Source organism: Monodelphis domestica, chromosome 3 (genome assembly GCF_027887165.1).
Source record: "Monodelphis domestica isolate mMonDom1 chromosome 3, mMonDom1.pri, whole genome shotgun sequence".
Classification (NCBI taxonomy): Eukaryota; Metazoa; Chordata; class Mammalia; order Didelphimorphia; family Didelphidae; genus Monodelphis; species Monodelphis domestica.
This window is the reverse complement of record NC_077229.1, coordinates 70,377,176-70,396,522: the sequence shown is the minus strand read 5'-3', so window position 1 is coordinate 70,396,522 and position 19,347 is coordinate 70,377,176. Positions and strand designations below refer to the sequence as shown.

Below are 19,347 nucleotides of genomic sequence, written 5' to 3'. Positions count from 1 at the left end.
TTCAGCTGTGATGCATACATATGGGCTCTGGCGAGTGGGCATCGCAGTGGGGAAGGGGCTGTGCTGCACGGGGAGGGTTTGGCGTGAGAAAAGACCTCCGGATGGTCTGTGTGGAGGAACCCCCGTGAGACCTTAGGGCATCTCCTGCTGTTTCGTGTGTGAGAGGGCTTTCTGCTGTGGGGCGGTAAATGTTCCATCCATGTGTCCTGCGTGAGGGATTGACCGCCTCCCCTTTTTTGAAGGCATCAGTGAGAGCCTAGGTGCCAGCAGCCCCCCTGCAGACCTAACCTCCCATGAAGCCATCGCCACATCTGCAGCCAGTGAGGCCCTGGGGGCCTCCACCAGTGTCAGCACTTCAGGTCAGTAGGAGTCTGCCGTCTGCTTATTGTGCTGGAGAAGCCTTCTCTGTGCTTGGTTTGTATCGCCTGCTCTTGGGGCCTCTCCATGTGGTGGATATGTGTTGGGCTATTCTTGGGTCCTGCGGACCCGGCTTAGGATTTTGCCCTTTCTGGGAACATTTCCATTCTGGCTTGCTTGGGGTCTCCCTTTGAAGTCTTTCCCTCCATGTCTGTCCCTTTGAGGTTTGAAGCGCAGACTCTCTTCCTTTGGAGCTGGACACGGACAAGCTTTGTCCATGGCACGTGTAGGATCCACCATTTTAGGTTGGTGCCCAGCGCCAAGTAGGTATCATCTGTCTGCCCGCCAGCCGAGGCTCATCCAAGAGGGCATTTGGGGATGCGCTGTGTGGCGCTGAGAAGCCACTGAGAGCATATGGAAGAGGGGTCGGGAAAAGCCCTCTGCTAGACTCCCAATCTCACAGTAGTGCATTTCAGCAGCAGAGGTGAGCTCTGACTCCACGTCTGTGGCCCAGAGCTTTTCCTTTTATATTTTTATTTATCTGTTTTCCAAATACGTTTCCATCTTCACATGATTCCTTTTCTTTCCCTTCCCTGCTCCGTCTCCCCTGCCAGAGGCAACAAGCAATTCCACTGGGCTGAAGAAATGGTACCATTTGATACCTTTTCCCATATTGTTCCTTTTTTCTCTCGAGCAAGCTTTGCAAAGCCAGACAGACTCCCAGCCATACACCCAGCTGTACAAGTGATGAGCGATAAGCCATACGCGTTCCTTTTGCCATTCTACTCGTAGGTTTTCCCCTCAATGTGGGTTGCATTCTTTCTCCTACGTCTTCAGGAGTGTCCTGGCTTTTTGCATTGCTCCTGGTAGCCGCATCCATTACATTGGATAGTTCCATAGTGTCTGCCTCCCTGTGTACAAAGTTCTCTTGTTTCTGCTCATTTCGGTCTGCCCCAGTTGACTCAAGTCCTTCCAGTTCCTCGTGAGATGCTCGAGATCCTCATGCCTTACAGCCCAACAGTATTCCGCCTCCCTCATAGAGCACAACGTGTTGAGCCCTTCCCCAATGGGGCATGAGGCCTCAGTCCCTCATTTTCCACCTTTGGGCCCGCCACCACAGAGAGCGTGCCTAAGGTGTTTTTGTAGCTCTGTTTTTCCTGATGATCTCATTGGGGTCCAAACTCAGTGGTGGTATTGCTGGATGAAAGGGCACTCAGGGGTTGCAAGGCCTTTGGGCATAATTCCAAATGGCCCTGCACAGTGATTGTATATTACTTGACAACTCTCCCAGCAAAGCATGTTTGTCCCCGTGTGGTGTGGCAGAACATGTTGAGGAAGGAGAAGGCTTGCTCTGGAGGAGGAGTTGTCCACGGTGAGTGAGGGGAGGGAGAGTAAGCTAGTTGAGCTCGGGATGAGGAATATTAGGGAAGAGCAGGAAGGAGCCCTGCAGAGAGGAGATGGGGTCAAGGCCCAGGATCTCAGCCCCGTAGCCCGCTAGATTGCCCGATGTGTCCCAACCAATCACCTCTTTCAGACTACACAGGAGTTTCCAGCGTGAGCCCAATGGCAGCAGGGAGCAGGAATCCATCCCCTTGGAGCAGAGAGGACACGGAGCCCACTAGCCTCCCCGGGGCTGCATCGACCTTGGGAAATGCCCCTTTCAGGACCCCGGGACCCATCCTCTCCACAGACACACCTGCGGGCTCAGAGTCTGCTCAGACTGCCAGTCTCTTTGTGGGCTCGGCACCAGGTGGCCAGGCTGGAGAGACATCCCCGCCAAGCGTGTCTGCTGTGGGAGGCCATCCCACTGCAGGAGGGTCTGTGGGCCCTGGCTCTCTCCCTCCTGCTGCCACAGCCTTTGAGTCTGAGGGCATGGCAGGCTCCAGCGTCCCCTTAGACAGCAGCCCTCGAAGGACCGTTTCCTCCTTTTTGCCCACGGCCACCTCGGCTGCCGCCACAGCAGCGATGTGGGAGCATGACACCACCAGGCCTCCTGAAAGGGGTCCAGGTGGCTCCTTCCATACCGAGATCCCTTCTTCAGGGAAAGGCATCAGCACCCCCCTTGTTCTGTCTCCTTCTGACTCGGGCTCCACTAGCAGAGTCCCCGGCGCGACCTCCCTTTCCCAGGGCACACAGACAGTGGCTTCCACCATCCCCGAGGAGTCAGAGGCCCAGACAGGGATGCCGGCCAGCTCGGTTGGTCTGACCACCCCTCCCCGGAGTCAGATCTCCAGTACCGAGGAGGCAGAGACAGCCACGGCTGCCCCTTCCCTGGGAGCCAGCCCAGGGCCAGTGGATGCGCCCACTGCCTTCCCTGTTTCCACGGGCCCTCTAGGAACCGCCATGGCCCCAGGAGGGAGCCCTAGTTCTAGGAGGACCCTGGAGACTTTGTGGACCGAGACAAGCAGCCCCTTTGCTTCTCCCAGCACGAGCCAGCAGAAGGGCGGTCCTCCTCCTGGGCTAGGGCCCTCTGGTTCCACGGGCACCCGGACACCTGTGGCCATGACCGAGCCGTGGAGCAGCGCTGTGGTCTCTTCAGCTCCTGGCACAACGAGGACCCCGTATGCCACGGAGGGGACCAGCCTCCTGGCTTCTCGTGAAGGCTTCCTGGCGACGACTGACACGCAGAGCAGGCCCGATGGGACATCTCCCAGCATCCTCCTGGCTGGGTCAGTCTCAGCAGGCAGCCCTCGAGGCTCAGAGAGCAGCATGCACTCAGAGAGTTCCTCAGTGTCTGCAGAGATGGCGGTTGGAGAGATCACGCTGCCCCCTGGGAGTTCCACCACTGCCTTTCCTGTGGACAGCCCCTCAAGCCATGGCTCCAGCGTTCCCGTGATCAGTGCCAGAGCCGAGACGTCATCCCAGCCGGAGCCGGTGACGGTAGCTGAGTCGTCCCCTTCTCCTGTCTCAGGGACTGTCCCTGGTGAAAATGCAGCTGTGCCATGGCTTTCTACCCCAGCTGAGGCCCTGAGTGCCTTAAGCACAGGCCTCAATTGGCTGTGGACTCTCCCTGCAGCCAGTCCAGAAGCGTCCTCAGGGAGCAGCACCGTGGCTCTGGACAAGGTTTCAGCTGTGCCAGAGACCGAGGGGCCAAGCCTGGCTGCCAGCAGCATGGTCACAGACACGCTCCCTCCCTCTGCCACCTCTGCTCAGCATCCTGGCCACCCAAGTCCGGGAGGAGGGATTGGCTCCGCTGGCTCCCTGACCTCAGCCTGGTCCCCAGAGCCAACATCCTCCGACTCTGGCACTGGAGCCGCCTCTTCCTCTCCTCCAGATGTGAGCTCCTCTTTGGGGGTGACTCGAGCTGGCAGCGGGGCATTGCCGATGGACTCGCAGACCACAGACCTTCTCTCGTCGGCCACTGCACCAGCGTATGGCACATCGGCAGAGGCCACAAGGACTGTGACAGGAGGTGGCCCTCCAGGGGCATTGAGTCCAGGGCCCATTCCCAGCTTGGGAGACTCGATCACAGCCTCCTGGAAGGACTCAGCAGGCACGGGCAGGAGCTCTGTGTCTCCGGAGCTTACCCTGCCTGTTGTTTTGGGTACTGACGCCTCCACAGGGTTCACAGCATCTGGTGGCCCATCCAGTCCTCCTCCAGGGACTGAGCTGCCAACCATGCCTGGCACCGAGTCGCCATCCTCACCTCTCGCAGTTGTGGAAGCCAGTTCTGCTTCTCCCCTTTCCTGGGGCCCGGGGGCCAGCCCTTCCCCCGGTTTCTCCCAGTCGACATCGGAGGACAAAGGAGGCTCCTTTCCGAGCGCCACCAAGCGCATGTCGGATGTCTCAGCCTCTGGGCCCACCGTGAGTTCAGAGAGTGTTGTTGCCACCTCGTCAGTGCCCAGCACAGAGGAGATTGGCTCCGGGTCCGCTGCCTCCCTGGGCACCAGACTTCCACTCTTGACTGGCGGGAACAGGGTTACGGGAACAGGGGCTCCAGGATCTACCCCGGAGCCCACAAGCCCTTGGCGTACAGGCCCGGCAGCAACACCAAGGCCCGGCCTGACCTTCGGCCCTGCCCGGACAGAGAGCACAGTGCCCGTGAGCACAGGTGCTGGCTCAGAGACACCTTCATCCAGCTCTGTGGGCAGCCAACCGATAGCACCAGACACCAGCATTGCCAGCCTTCCGGACCCCCTGGCGACTGAGGCCACCAGCTCTGCGTCTCTCCTTTCGCCAGAGACAGGTTCCCCGGGAAAACTCCATGTGCTGTCGAGCCTCAGCCCACACTCCCCTCCTGTGTTCACGCCGTCCTCGTCCCGGACCAGCCCCTCTTCTCCTGGGATGGCCCCTTTCTCTGGGTCAGAGCAGAACACAGAAGCAAGCGGGGCATTTGTGCCAGTTTCAGTTGCCACGGAGACTCTGTGGGCATCTGGCCCTTCCCCGTCCTGGTCCACACTGACAGCAGACATCCCTGGCCCAGCTGGTACAGCCTCTGGCTCAGGCCCTGCTCCTTCCACTTCATCCCAGTTCACAAGTAAGCAAGAACCCTTTTTTCCTCTATGGAGGCCCATTTGTGTGTGTGTGTGTGTGTGTGTGTGTGTGTGTGTGTGTGTGTGTGTGTGTGTGAGTGTGTGTGTGTGTGTGTGTGAGTGTGAGTGTGTGTGAGTCATTTGTGCCGTGAGGTAGGAAGAAGGGAAGTCTGTTTAGCAGGAGGCACCCCTTGGCCTCGGGCTTGCCTCTCAGAGTCCGTGTTTCTGTGCATTGGTGAGCCGTGTGTTGTGGCAGTCCCTCTAGTTGCCCTCCACTGTCCTCGGTGGTAGCCATGTCATGCTCGGGGCTGAAATGGCCCTTCCTGTCCTCTTTGTGGTCCAGAGCTTCAGCTGTGATGCATACATATGGGCTCTGGCGAGTGGGCATCGCAGTGGGGAAGGGGCTGTGCTGCACGGGGAGGGTTTGGCGTGAGAAAAGACCTCCGGATGGTCTGTGTGGAGGAACCCCCGTGAGACCTTAGGGCATCTCCTGCTGTTTCGTGTGTGAGAGGGCTTTCTGCTGTGGGGCGGTAAATGTTCCATCCATGTGTCCTGCGTGAGGGATTGACCGCCTCCCCTTTTTTGAAGGCATCAGTGAGAGCCTAGGTGCCAGCAGCCCCCCTGCAGACCTAACCTCCCATGAAGCCATCGCCACATCTGCAGCCAGTGAGGCCCTGGGGGCCTCCACCAGTGTCAGCACTTCAGGTCAGTAGGAGTCTGCCGTCTGCTTATTGTGCTGGAGAAGCCTTCTCTGTGCTTGGTTTGTATCGCCTGCTCTTGGGGCCTCTCCATGTGGTGGATATGTGTTGGGCTATTCTTGGGTCCTGCGGACCCGGCTTAGGATTTTGCCCTTTCTGGGAACATTTCCATTCTGGCTTGCTTGGGGTCTCCCTTTGAAGTCTTTCCCTCCATGTCTGTCCCTTTGAGGTTTGAAGCGCAGACTCTCTTCCTTTGGAGCTGGACACGGACAAGCTTTGTCCATGGCACGTGTAGGATCCACCATTTTAGGTTGGTGCCCAGCGCCAAGTAGGTATCATCTGTCTGCCCGCCAGCCGAGGCTCATCCAAGAGGGCATTTGGGGATGCGCTGTGTGGCGCTGAGAAGCCACTGAGAGCATATGGAAGAGGGGTCGGGAAAAGCCCTCTGCTAGACTCCCAATCTCACAGTAGTGCATTTCAGCAGCAGAGGTGAGCTCTGACTCCACGTCTGTGGCCCAGAGCTTTTCCTTTTATATTTTTATTTATCTGTTTTCCAAATACGTTTCCATCTTCACATGATTCCTTTTCTTTCCCTTCCCTGCTCCGTCTCCCCTGCCAGAGGCAACAAGCAATTCCACTGGGCTGAAGAAATGGTACCATTTGATACCTTTTCCCATATTGTTCCTTTTTTCTCTCGAGCAAGCTTTGCAAAGCCAGACAGACTCCCAGCCATACACCCAGCTGTACAAGTGATGAGCGATAAGCCATACGCGTTCCTTTTGCCATTCTACTCGTAGGTTTTCCCCTCAATGTGGGTTGCATTCTTTCTCCTACGTCTTCAGGAGTGTCCTGGCTCTTTGCATTGCTCCTGGTAGCCGCATCCATTACATTGGATAGTTCCATAGTGTCTGCCTCCCTGTGTACAAAGTTCTCTTGTTTCTGCTCATTTCGGTCTGCCCCAGTTGACTCAAGTCCTTCCAGTTCCTCGTGAGATGCTCGAGATCCTCATGCCTTACAGCCCAACAGTATTCCGCCTCCCTCATAGAGCACAACGTGTTGAGCCCTTCCCCAATGGGGCATGAGGCCTCAGTCCCTCATTTTCCACCTTTGGGCCCGCCACCACAGAGAGCGTGCCTAAGGTGTTTTTGTAGCTCTGTTTTTCCTGATGATCTCATTGGGGTCCAAACTCAGTGGTGGTATTGCTGGATGAAAGGGCACTCAGGGGTTGCAAGGCCTTTGGGCATAATTCCAAATGGCCCTGCACAGTGATTGTATATTACTTGACAACTCTCCCAGCAAAGCATGTTTGTCCCCGTGTGGTGTGGCAGAACATGTTGAGGAAGGAGAAGGCTTGCTCTGGAGGAGGAGTTGTCCACGGTGAGTGAGGGGAGGGAGAGTAAGCTAGTTGAGCTCGGGATGAGGAATATTAGGGAAGAGCAGGAAGGAGCCCTGCAGAGAGGAGATGGGGTGAAGGCCCAGGATCTCAGCCCCGTAGCCCGCTAGATTGCCCGATGTGTCCCAACCAATCACCTCTTTCAGACTACACAGGAGTTTCCAGCGTGAGCCCAATGGCAGCAGGGAGCAGGAATCCATCCCCTTGGAGCAGAGAGGACACGGAGCCCACTAGCCTCCCCGGGGCTGCATCGACCTTGGGAAATGCCCCTTTCAGGACCCCGGGACCCATCCTCTCCACAGACACACCTGCGGGCTCAGAGTCTGCTCAGACTGCCAGTCTCTTTGTGGGCTCGGCACCAGGTGGCCAGGCTGGAGAGACATCCCCGCCAAGCGTGTCTGCTGTGGGAGGCCATCCCACTGCAGGAGGGTCTGTGGGCCCTGGCTCTCTCCCTCCTGCTGCCACAGCCTTTGAGTCTGAGGGCATGGCAGGCTCCAGCGTCCCCTTAGACAGCAGCCCTCGAAGGACCGTTTCCTCCTTTTTGCCCACGGCCACCTCGGCTGCCGCCACAGCAGCGATGTGGGAGCATGACACCACCAGGCCTCCTGAAAGGGGTCCACGTGGCTCCTTCCATACCGAGATCCCTTCTTCAGGGAAAGGCATCAGCACCCCCCTTGTTCTGTCTCCTTCTGACTCGGGCTCCACTAGCAGAGTCCCCGGCGCGACCTCCCTTTCCCAGGGCACACAGACAGTGGCTTCCACCATCCCCGAGGAGTCAGAGGCCCAGACAGGGATGCCGGCCAGCTCGGTTGGTCTGACCACCCCTCCCCGGAGTCAGATCTCCAGTACCGAGGAGGCAGAGACAGCCACGGCTGCCCCTTCCCTGGGAGCCAGCCCAGGGCCAGTGGATGCGCCCACTGCCTTCCCTGTTTCCACGGGCCCTCTAGGAACCGCCATGGCCCCAGGAGGGAGCCCTAGTTCTAGGAGGACCCTGGAGACTTTGTGGACCGAGACAAGCAGCCCCTTTGCTTCTCCCAGCACGAGCCAGCAGAAGGGCGGTCCTCCTCCTGGGCTAGGGCCCTCTGGTTCCACGGGCACCCGGACACCTGTGGCCATGACCGAGCCGTGGAGCAGCGCTGTGGTCTCTTCAGCTCCTGGCACAACGAGGACCCCGTATGCCACGGAGGGGACCAGCCTCCTGGCTTCTCGTGAAGGCTTCCTGGCGACGACTGACACGCAGAGCAGGCCCGATGGGACATCTCCCAGCATCCTCCTGGCTGGGTCAGTCTCAGCAGGCAGCCCTCGAGGCTCAGAGAGCAGCATGCACTCAGAGAGTTCCTCAGTGTCTGCAGAGATGGCGGTTGGAGAGATCACGCTGCCCCCTGGGAGTTCCACCACTGCCTTTCCTGTGGACAGCCCCTCAAGCCATGGCTCCAGCGTTCCCGTGATCAGTGCCAGAGCCGAGACGTCATCCCAGCCGGAGCCGGTGACGGTAGCTGAGTCGTCCCCTTCTCCTGTCTCAGGGACTGTCCCTGGTGAAAATGCAGCTGTGCCATGGCTTTCTACCCCAGCTGAGGCCATGAGTGCCTTAAGCACAGGCCTCAATTGGCTGTGGACTCTCCCTGCAGCCAGTCCAGAAGCGTCCTCAGGGAGCAGCACCGTGGCTCTGGACAAGGTTTCAGCTGTGCCAGAGACCGAGGGGCCAAGCCTGGCTGCCAGCAGCATGGTCACAGACACGCTCCCTCCCTCTGCCACCTCTGCTCAGCATCCTGGCCACCCAAGTCCGGGAGGAGGGATTGGCTCCGCTGGCTCCCTGACCTCAGCCTGGTCCCCAGAGCCAACATCCTCCGACTCTGGCACTGGAGCCGCCTCTTCCTCTCCTCCAGATGTGAGCTCCTCTTTGGGGGTGACTCGAGCTGGCAGCGGGGCATTGCCGATGGACTCGCAGACCACAGACCTTCTCTCGTCGGCCACTGCACCAGCGTATGGCACATCGGCAGAGGCCACAAGGACTGTGACAGGAGGTGGCCCTCCAGGGGCATTGAGTCCAGGGCCCATTCCCAGCTTGGGAGACTCGATCACAGCCTCCTGGAAGGACTCAGCAGGCACGGGCAGGAGCTCTGTGTCTCCGGAGCTTACCCTGCCTGTTGTTTTGGGTACTGACGCCTCCACAGGGTTCACAGCATCTGGTGGCCCATCCAGTCCTCCTCCAGGGACTGAGCTGCCAACCATGCCTGGCACCGAGTCGCCATCCTCACCTCTCGCAGTTGTGGAAGCCAGTTCTGCTTCTCCCCTTTCCTGGGGCCCGGGGGCCAGCCCTTCCCCCGGTTTCTCCCAGTCGACATCGGAGGACAAAGGAGGCTCCTTTCCGAGCGCCACCAAGCGCATGTCGGATGTCTCAGCCTCTGGGCCCACCGTGAGTTCAGAGAGTGTTGTTGCCACCTCGTCAGTGCCCAGCACAGAGGAGATTGGCTCCGGGTCCGCTGCCTCCCTGGGCACCAGACTTCCACTCTTGACTGGCGGGAACAGGGTTACGGGAACAGGGGCTCCAGGATCTACCCCGGAGCCCACAAGCCCTTGGCGTACAGGCCCGGCAGCAACACCAAGGCCCGGCCTGACCTTCGGCCCTGCCCGGACAGAGAGCACAGTGCCCGTGAGCACAGGTGCTGGCTCAGAGACACCTTCATCCAGCTCTGTGGGCAGCCAACCGATAGCACCAGACACCAGCATTGCCAGCCTTCCGGACCCCCTGGCGACTGAGGCCACCAGCTCTGCGTCTCTCCTTTCGCCAGAGACAGGTTCCCCGGGAAAACTCCATGTGCTGTCGAGCCTCAGCCCACACTCCCCTCCTGTGTTCACGCCGTCCTCGTCCCGGACCAGCCCCTCTTCTCCTGGGATGGCCCCTTTCTCTGGGTCAGAGCAGAACACAGAAGCAAGCGGGGCATTTGTGCCAGTTTCAGTTGCCACGGAGACTCTGTGGGCATCTGGCCCTTCCCCGTCCTGGTCCACACTGACAGCAGACATCCCTGGCCCAGCTGGTACAGCCTCTGGCTCAGGCCCTGCTCCTTCCACTTCATCCCAGTTCACAAGTAAGCAAGAACCCTTTTTTCCTCTATGGAGGCCCATTTGTGTGTGTGTGTGTGTGTGTGTGTGTGTGTGTGTGTGTGTGTGTGTGTGAGAGTGTGTGTGTGTGTGTGTGTGAGTGTGAGTGTGTGTGAGTCATTTGTGCCGTGAGGTAGGAAGAAGGGAAGTCTGTTTAGCAGGAGGCACCCCTTGCCGTCGGGCTTGCCTCTCAGAGTCCGTGTTTCTGTGCATTGGTGAGCCGTGTGTTGTGGCAGTCCCTCTAGTTGCCCTCCACTGTCCTCGGTGGTAGCCATGTCATGCTCGGGGCTGAAATGGCCCTTCCTGTCCTCTTTGTGGTCCAGAGCTTCAGCTGTGATGCATACATATGGGCTCTGGCGAGTGGGCATCGCAGTGGGGAAGGGGCTGTGCTGCACGGGGAGGGTTTGGCGTGAGAAAAGACCTCCGGATGGTCTGTGTGGAGGAACCCCCGTGAGACCTTAGGGCATCTCCTGCTGTTTCGTGTGTGAGAGGGCTTTCTGCTGTGGGGCGGTAAATGTTCCATCCATGTGTCCTGCGTGAGGGATTGACCGCCTCCCCTTTTTTGAAGGCATCAGTGAGAGCCTAGGTGCCAGCAGCCCCCCTGCAGACCTAACCTCCCATGAAGCCATCGCCACATCTGCAGCCAGTGAGGCCCTGGGGGCCTCCACCAGTGTCAGCACTTCAGGTCAGTAGGAGTCTGCCGTCTGCTTATTGTGCTGGAGAAGCCTTCTCTGTGCTTGGTTTGTATCGCCTGCTCTTGGGGCCTCTCCATGTGGTGGATATGTGTTGGGCTATTCTTGGGTCCTGCGGACCCGGCTTAGGATTTTGCCCTTTCTGGGAACATTTCCATTCTGGCTTGCTTGGGGTCTCCCTTTGAAGTCTTTCCCTCCATGTCTGTCCCTTTGAGGTTTGAAGCGCAGACTCTCTTCCTTTGGAGCTGGACACGGACAAGCTTTGTCCATGGCACGTGTAGGATCCACCATTTTAGGTTGGTGCCCAGCGCCAAGTAGGTATCATCTGTCTGCCCGCCAGCCGAGGCTCATCCAAGAGGGCATTTGGGGATGCGCTGTGTGGCGCTGAGAAGCCACTGAGAGCATATGGAAGAGGGGTCGGGAAAAGCCCTCTGCTAGACTCCCAATCTCACAGTAGTGCATTTCAGCAGCAGAGGTGAGCTCTGACTCCACGTCTGTGGCCCAGAGCTTTTCCTTTTATATTTTTATTTATCTGTTTTCCAAATACGTTTCCATCTTCACATGATTCCTTTTCTTTCCCTTCCCTGCTCCGTCTCCCCTGCCAGAGCCAACAAGCAATTCCACTGGGCTGAAGAAATGGTACCATTTGATACCTTTTCCCATATTGTTCCTTTTTTCTCTCGAGCAAGCTTTGCAAAGCCAGACAGACTCCCAGCCATACACCCAGCTGTACAAGTGATGAGCGATAAGCCATACGTGTTCCTTTTGCCATTCTACTCGTAGGTTTTCCCCTCAATGTGGGTTGCATTCTTTCTCCTACGTCTTCAGGAGTGTCCTGGCTCTTTGCATTGCTCCTGGTAGCCCCATCCATTACATTGGATAGTTCCATAGTGTCTGCCTCCCTGTGTACAAAGTTCTCTTGTTTCTGCTCATTTCGGTCTGCCCCAGTTGACTCAAGTCCTTCCAGTTCCTCGTGAGATGCTCGAGATCCTCATGCCTTACAGCCCAACAGTATTCCGCCTCCCTCATAGAGCACAACGTGTTGAGCCCTTCCCCAATGGGGCATGAGGCCTCAGTCCCTCATTTTCCACCTTTGGGCCCGCCACCACAGAGAGCGTGCCTAAGGTGTTTTTGTAGCTCTGTTTTTCCTGATGATCTCATTGGGGTCCAAACTCAGTGGTGGTATTGCTGGATGAAAGGGCACTCAGGGGTTGCAAGGCCTTTGGGCATAATTCCAAATGGCCCTGCACAGTGATTGTATATTACTTGACAACTCTCCCAGCAAAGCATGTTTGTCCCCGTGTGGTGTGGCAGAACATGTTGAGGAAGGAGAAGGCTTGCTCTGGAGGAGGAGTTGTCCACGGTGAGTGAGGGGAGGGAGAGTAAGCTAGTTGAGCTCGGGATGAGGAATATTAGGGAAGAGCAGGAAGGAGCCCTGCAGAGAGGAGATGGGGTGAAGGCCCAGGATCTCAGCCCCGTAGCCCGCTAGATTGCCCGATGTGTCCCAACCAATCACCTCTTTCAGACTACACAGGAGTTTCCAGCGTGAGCCCAATGGCAGCAGGGAGCAGGAATCCATCCCCTTGGAGCAGAGAGGACACGGAGCCCACTAGCCTCCCCGGGGCTGCATCGACCTTGGGAAATGCCCCTTTCAGGACCCCGGGACCCATCCTCTCCACAGACACACCTGCGGGCTCAGAGTCTGCTCAGACTGCCAGTCTCTTTGTGGGCTCGGCACCAGGTGGCCAGGCTGGAGAGACACCCCCGCCAAGCGTGTCTGCTGTGGGAGGCCATCCCACTGCAGGAGGGTCTGTGGGCCCTGGCTCTCTCCCTCCTGCTGCCACAGCCTTTGAGTCTGAGGGCATGGCAGGCTCCAGCGTCCCCTTAGACAGCAGCCCTCGAAGGACCGTTTCCTCCTTTTTGCCCACGGCCACCTCGGCTGCTGCCACAGCAGCGATGTGGGAGCAGGACACCACCAGGCCTCCTGAAAGGGGTCCAGGTGGCTCCTTCCATACCGAGATCCCTTCTTCAGGGAAAGGCATCAGCACCCCCCTTGCTCTGTCTCCTTCTGACTCGGGCTCCACTAGCAGAGTCCCCGGCGCGACCTCCCTTTCCCAGGGCACACAGACAGTGGCTTCCACCATCCCCGAGGAGTCAGAGGCCCAGACAGGGATGCCGGCCAGCTCGGTTGGTCTGACCACCCCTCCCCGGAGTCAGAACTCCAGTACTGAGGAGGCAGAGACAGCCACGGCTGCCCCTTCCCTGGGAGCCAGCCCAGGGCCAGTGGATGCGCCCACTGCCTTCCCTGTTTCCACGGGCCCTCTAGGAACCACCATGGCCCCAGGAGGGAGCCCTAGTTCTAGGAGGACCCTGGAGACTTTGTGGACCGAGACAAGCAGCCCCTTTGCTTCTCCCAGCACGAGCCAGCAGAAGGGCGGTCCTCCTCCTGGGCTAGGGCCCTCTGGTTCCACGGGCACCCGGACACCTGTGGCCATGACCGAGCCGTGGAGCAGCGCTGTGGTCTCTTCAGCTCCTGGCACAACGAGGACCCTGTATGCCACGGAGGGGACCAGCCTCCTGGCTTCTCGTGAAGGCTTCCTGGCGACGACTGACCCGCAGAGCAGGCCCGATGGGACATCTCCCAGCATCCTCGTGGCTGGGTCAGTCTCAGCAGGCAGCCCTCGAGGCTCAGAGAGCAGCATGCACTCAGAGAGTTCCTCAGTGTCTGCAGAGATGGCGGTTGGAGAGATCACGCTGCCCCCTGGGAGTTCCACCACTGCCTTTCCTGTGGACAGCCCCTCAAGCCATGGCTCCAGCGTTCCAGTGATCAGTGCCAGAGCCGAGACGTCATCCCAGCCGGAGCCGGTGACGGTAGCTGAGTCGTCCCCTTCTCCTGTCTCAGGGACTGCCCCTGGTGAAAATGCATCTGTGCCATGGCTTTCTACCCCAGCTGAGGCCCTGAGTGCCTTAAGCACAGGCCTCAATTGGCTGTGGACTCTCCCTGCAGCCAGTCCAGAAGCGTCCTCAGGGAGCAGCACCGTGGCTCTGGACAAGGTTTCAGCTGTGCCAGAGACCGAGGGGCCAAGCCTGGCTGCCAGCAGCATGGTCACAGACACGCTCCCTCCCTCTGCCACCTCTGCTCAGCATCCTGGCCACCCAAGTCCGGGAGGAGGGATTGGCTCCGCTGGCTCCCTGACCTCAGCCTGGTCCCCAGAGCCAGCATCCTCCGACTCTGGCACTGGAGCCGCCTCTTCCTCTCCTCCAGATGTGAGCTCCTCTTTGGGGGTGACTCGAGCTGGCAGCGGGGCATTGCCGATGGACTCGCAGACCACAGACCTTCTCTCGTCGGCCACTGCACCAGCGTATGGCACATCGGCAGAGGCCACAAGGACTGTGACAGGAGGTGGCCCTCCAGGGGCATTGAGTCCAGGGCCCATTCCCAGCTTGGGAGACTCGATCACAGCCTCCTGGAAGGACTCAGCAGGCACGGGCAGGAGCTCTGTGTCTCCGGAGCTTACCCTGCCTGTTGTTTTGGGTACTGACGCCTCCACAGGGTTCACAGCATCTGGTGGCCCATCCAGTCCTCCTCCAGGGACTGAGCTGCCAACCATGCCTGGCACCGAGTCGCCATCCTCACCTCTCGCAGTTGTGGAAGCCAGTTCTGCTTCTCCCCTTTCCTGGGGCCCGGGGGCCAGCCCTTCCCCCGGTTTCTCCCAGTCGACATCGGAGGACAAAGGAGGCTCCTTTCCGAGCGCCACCGAGCGCACGTCGGATGTCTCAGCCTCTGGACCCACCATGAGTTCAGAGAGTGTTGTTGCCACCTCGTCAGTGCCCAGCACAGAGGAGATTGGCTCCGGGTCCGCTGCCTCCCTGGGCACCAGACTTCCACTCTTGACTGGCGGGAACAGGGTTACGGGAACAGGGGCTCCAGGCTCTACCCCGGAGCCCACAAGCCCTTGGCGTACAGGCCCAGCAGCAACACCAAGGCCCGGCCTGACCTTCGGCCCTGCCCGGACAGAGAGCACAGTGCCCGTGAGCACAGGTGCTGGCTCAGAGACACCTTCATCCAGCTCTGTGGGCAGCCAACCGATAGCACCAGACACCAGCATTGCCAGCCTTCCGGACCCCCTGGCGACTGAGGCCACCAGCTCTGCGTCTCTCCTTTCGCCAGAGACAGGTTCCCCGGGAAAACTCCATGTGCTGTCGAGCCTCAGCCCAGACTCCTCTCCTGTGTTCACGCCGTCCTCGTCCCGGACCAGCCCCTCTTCTCCTGGGATGGCCCCTTTCTCTGGGTCAGAGCAGAACACAGAAGCAAGCGGGGCATTTGTGCCAGTTTCAGTTGCCACGGAGACTCTGTGGGCATCTGGCCCTTCCCCGTCCTGGTCCACACTGACAGCAGACATCCCTGGCCCAGCTGGTACAGCCTCTGGCTCAGGCCCTGCTCCTTCCACTTCATCCCAGTTCACAAGTAAGCAAGAACCCTTTTTTGCTCTCTGGAGGCCCATTTGTGTGTGTGTGTGTGTGTGTGTGTGTGTGTGTGTGTGTGTGTGTGCGTGTGTGTGAGTGTGAGTGTGTGTGCGTGTGTGTGTGTGTGAGTGAGTGTGAGTGTGTTTGAGTGTGTGTGTGTGTGAGTGTGTGTGTGTGTGAGTGTGAGTGTGTGTGAGTCATTTGTGCCGTGAGGTAGGAAGAAGGGAAGTCTGTTTAGCAGGAGGCACCCCTTGCCGTCGGGCTTGCCTCTCAGAGTCCGTGTTTCTGTGCATTGGTGAGCCGTGTGTTGTGGCAGTCCCTCTAGTTGCCCTCCACTGTCCTCGGTGGTAGCCATGTCATGCTCGGGGCTGAAATGGCCCTTCCTGTCCTCTTTGTGGTCCAGAGCTTCAGCTGTGATGCATACATATGGGCTCTGGCGAGTGGGCATCGCAGTGGGGAAGGGGCTGTGCTGCACGGGGAGGGTTTGGCGTGAGAAAAGACCTCCGGATGGTCTGTGTGGAGGAACCCCCGTGAGACCTTAGGGCATCTCCTGCTGTTTCGTGTGTGAGAGGGCTCTCTGCTGTGGGGCGGTAAATGTTCCATCCATGTGTCCTGCGTGAGGGATTGACCGCCTCCCCTTTTTTGAAGGCATCAGTGAGAGCCTAGGTGCCAGCAGCCCCCCTGCAGACCTAACCTCCCATGAAGCCATCGCCACATCTCCAGCCAGTGAGGCCCTGGGGGCCTCCACCAGTGTCAGCACTTCAGGTCAGTAGGAGTCTGCCGTCTGCTTATTGTGCTGGAGAAGCCTTCTCTGTGCTTGGTTTGTATCGCTTGCTCTTGGGGCCTCTCCATGTGGTGGATATGTGTTGGGCTATTCTTGGGTCCTGGGGACCCGGCTTAGGATTTTGCCCTTTCTGGGAACATTTCCATCCTGGCTTGCTTAGGTTTTCCCTTTGAGTTCTTACCCATAGTTTCTCTTCCTTTTTTTTCAATATTCTGTCTTATTTTTTTAGGAGAATATAGATGAATGAAATTTTGTCACATTGATTGTTTTGACCTTATATTTGTAATTAGTATGTATTTTTATGTATTTTATTTGTTTTGTTGCTTAGAATCATATGGAAAATTATTTTGCATTAATGGTTTATCTTTTTGAGAATAGAGAGAATAAATTGCTCAGGAGTGTTGTTTCCTTTTTCTACTTTTCAGTTTTGAGTAAGTGTCTACTCCTTTTTCTTTTTAGTATTTTGTTAGTCAACGGGAATTACTCTCTGAATAACTCATTTTAAAATTTAGAGAAGGTATGCTCCTTTTCATCCCCATTTATTTTTCTCCAGATATCTGTTAAGTCTAATTTTTCTAATATTTCATTCAATTCCCTTTCTTCTGTCTGATATATTTTTTGGTTTCATTTATCTTGTTCTGATAAAGGAGCATTGATTTCCCCCAGTTATATGGCTTTACTATCTGTTTCCTCTTTTAACTCCTTTATTTTCTTCTTTTGAAATCTGAATGCTGTACAATTTGGTGCATATATTTTGAGTACTGATATTTTTTCATTTTTTATGCTGCCTTTCATCAAGATGTAGTTATTTTCCTTATGTGTTTTAATAAGATCTATTTTTGCTTTAGCTTTTTCTGAGATCATAATTTTTACTCTTGGTTTCTTTTTCTAGGTTGAAGCCCAGCAAATTCTTATGTATCCTCTTACCTTTACCCTCTGTATGTCTACCTACAACGTGTGTTTCTTGTAGACAATATATGGTATTATTCTAGTTCTTAATCCATTCTGCTATCTTCCTTTTCATTGGTGACTTCATCCCATTCCCATTCAGTTATGATTACTGTCTCTGTATTCCCCTCCATTTTGTCTTCCTCTTTTGATTCTGCCTTTTTTCTCTTCCCTCTTTCACTCCTCTCTAACTTTTCACTTTTAGTCAGTCTATCCAGTTTTCCCTCCCTAATGTTCCTCTCCTTCTCATCTCGCCCTTCTTATTTATTCCCTTCTTGTTATAATTCCTTTCAAATAACCTCCCAATCTCTCCCTCCCTTGTATTGCTCCCCTCCCCACCAGGCTGTTTATTACCCTTCTACTTTTCTATAGGGCTTGATACAATTCTCTGTCCCAATAGATCTGAATTTTCTTCCCTCTCTGAGTCAATTTCAACATTTGTAAGATTTAAGTATTACCTGTTTCCTACCTTTTCCACCTTTCCATTGTATTGGTCTTCTCCCCCCTCCCCCACATACTTCTTTATGGAATATCTATTTTCCCTGTTTTATCTCTTTTCCCATTTCTCTTAGTATTATCCTGTTTTTTACCCCACGTTTTTATGTATTTTTGACATAACATCCTTTACAGTTCATCAGTGTACCCTCTAAGTGTACTTTTTCTAGCTACCCTGATGATAATAACAATTTTTAACAGCTACCAATATTATCTTTTCTTATAGGAATATAAATCATTTGAACTAATTGAGTTCCTTAAAACATTTTCCCCTTTCTTTTTTTTCCTTTTGGTGATTCTCTTGAGTTATGTGTTTGGGCATCATGTTTTCTGTTTAAGTCAGATATTTTCTTTAGGAATGCTTGGAAGTTATCTATTTTATTAAATGACCATACTTTCCTGAAGGAATATAGTCAGTTTTGCTGGGTAGTTGATTCTTAGTTGTAGACCCAGTTCTCTTTCTCTTTCCTCAGTATCATATTCCATGTCTTCCGGCCCTTAAGGGTGGATGCACCCAGGTCCTGTGTTATCTTAACTATGGCTCCATGATATCTGAATGATTTCTTTTTAGCAGTTTGTAATATATTTTCCATGGTCTGGAAGTTCTTGAATTTGGCTATAACGTTCCTGGGCTTTGTCAATTGGGGGTTTAATGCAGGAGGTGGTCTGTGAATTCTTTCATTCTCTACTTTACTTTCTTGTTCTTCAAGAATGTCAGTGCAGTTTTATTGGATAATTTCCTGTATAATTATGTCCAGGATTTTTATTTTGTCATGATTTTCCAGTAGTCCAGTAATTCTTAAATTGTCTCTTCTTGATCTGTTTTCCAGGTCTATTGTTTTATTAATGAGGTGTTTCATATTTTCCTCAATTTTTTCATTCTTTTGATTTTGTTTTATAGACTCTTTTTGCCTTTTGAAGTAATTTGATACTAGTTGTTGGATTCTAATTTTTAAAGACTGACTTTCATCCCTGGCTTTTTGATCATTCTTTTCCTTTTGGTCTGTTTTTCTTTGTAGGTCATCTTTCACTTTGTTTGCCTCTTTTTCAAGCTGGTCAATTCTGGCTATTAAAACACTATATTCTTGTTTTAGTTCATGTGCCTCTGTTTCCAGATTACCTATTTTACTTTTTAAGTTTTTGTCCCAATTTTCTTCAACCTCTAAATTGTTTTTTGAATTGTGTTTTGAGTTCTTCCAAAGCCCGAGTTCAATTCACTGGAGTTTCTGAGTTTTTGCTTGATGTTCTTTCATCCTTCTCTGTTCCATTTGTTCTTTGTTCATTACCTGAATAGAAGCTGTTGATTGTAATTTATTTTTTCTTTTTCTATTATTTACTCTATATTTTTCCTTCTTTTCTCTTCTTTATTGGGTGTATTCTTGTTCCTCTGTTTATTTGCTAGAACTGTCAGTTTGGGCTTTTCTGCCATGTTCCCTGAGGCCAGATCTTCCCCAGCTGCCAGTAGAATCTGAAGGGGAAAGTGAAGGTGTGGAGGCTGAAGGTAGTTATCTTCATCCTTCTCTTGTAATTTCTTCCAACTGCCTCCCTGCCAGTTGTCTTGTCAGAGCCCTGAACTTCCTGTGGTGGTACTAAGGTATCTTGTCATGGTAGTAGGTTTTGCCCTAGAATCCCAGTCAGCTGCATTCTTACTATAGGTCTCAGAGAAGTAAGTGGGGGAAGAATGTTGGAGATTGAGCTTTCCTACTCTCTGAAGGCTTCTTATCTGCACGATTGCTAGACTGAATTAAGCCAGCCAAGCTGATCTACAGAGCTGGATGTGCCCTGAGGCCAAAACTTCTAAAGGCAGAGGCTCAAGATTGGAGGCATGGTGGCTGAAGGCTCTGACCAGGCTACCCTCCTTTCTGCCCCTCTTCTCCATCTGTCTCTCTGCCTGCTGTGGTCAGAGCCCTGACCCTGGAGTAGCTGTGGTAGCAAGCCA

The 19,347-nt window shown here is 55.0% G+C and overlaps 1 protein-coding gene across 1 annotated transcript in view; it reads left to right on the top strand.

Annotated features, from left to right (window-relative positions):
• LOC103092531 (mucin-16-like) overlaps window positions 1-19,347 on the top strand; it is a 178,052-nt gene that overhangs the window by 8,436 nt on the left and 150,269 nt on the right. Inside the window, exons 4-10 of the mRNA XM_056820976.1 lie at window positions 243-359; window positions 1,892-4,834; window positions 5,418-5,534; window positions 7,067-10,009; window positions 10,591-10,707; window positions 12,240-15,182; window positions 15,830-15,946. Of these exons, the coding sequence (XP_056676954.1) occupies window positions 243-359; window positions 1,892-4,834; window positions 5,418-5,534; window positions 7,067-10,009; window positions 10,591-10,707; window positions 12,240-15,182; window positions 15,830-15,946 (9,297 nt within the window). The remainder of the gene's footprint in view (window positions 1-242; window positions 360-1,891; window positions 4,835-5,417; window positions 5,535-7,066; window positions 10,010-10,590; window positions 10,708-12,239; window positions 15,183-15,829; window positions 15,947-19,347) is intronic.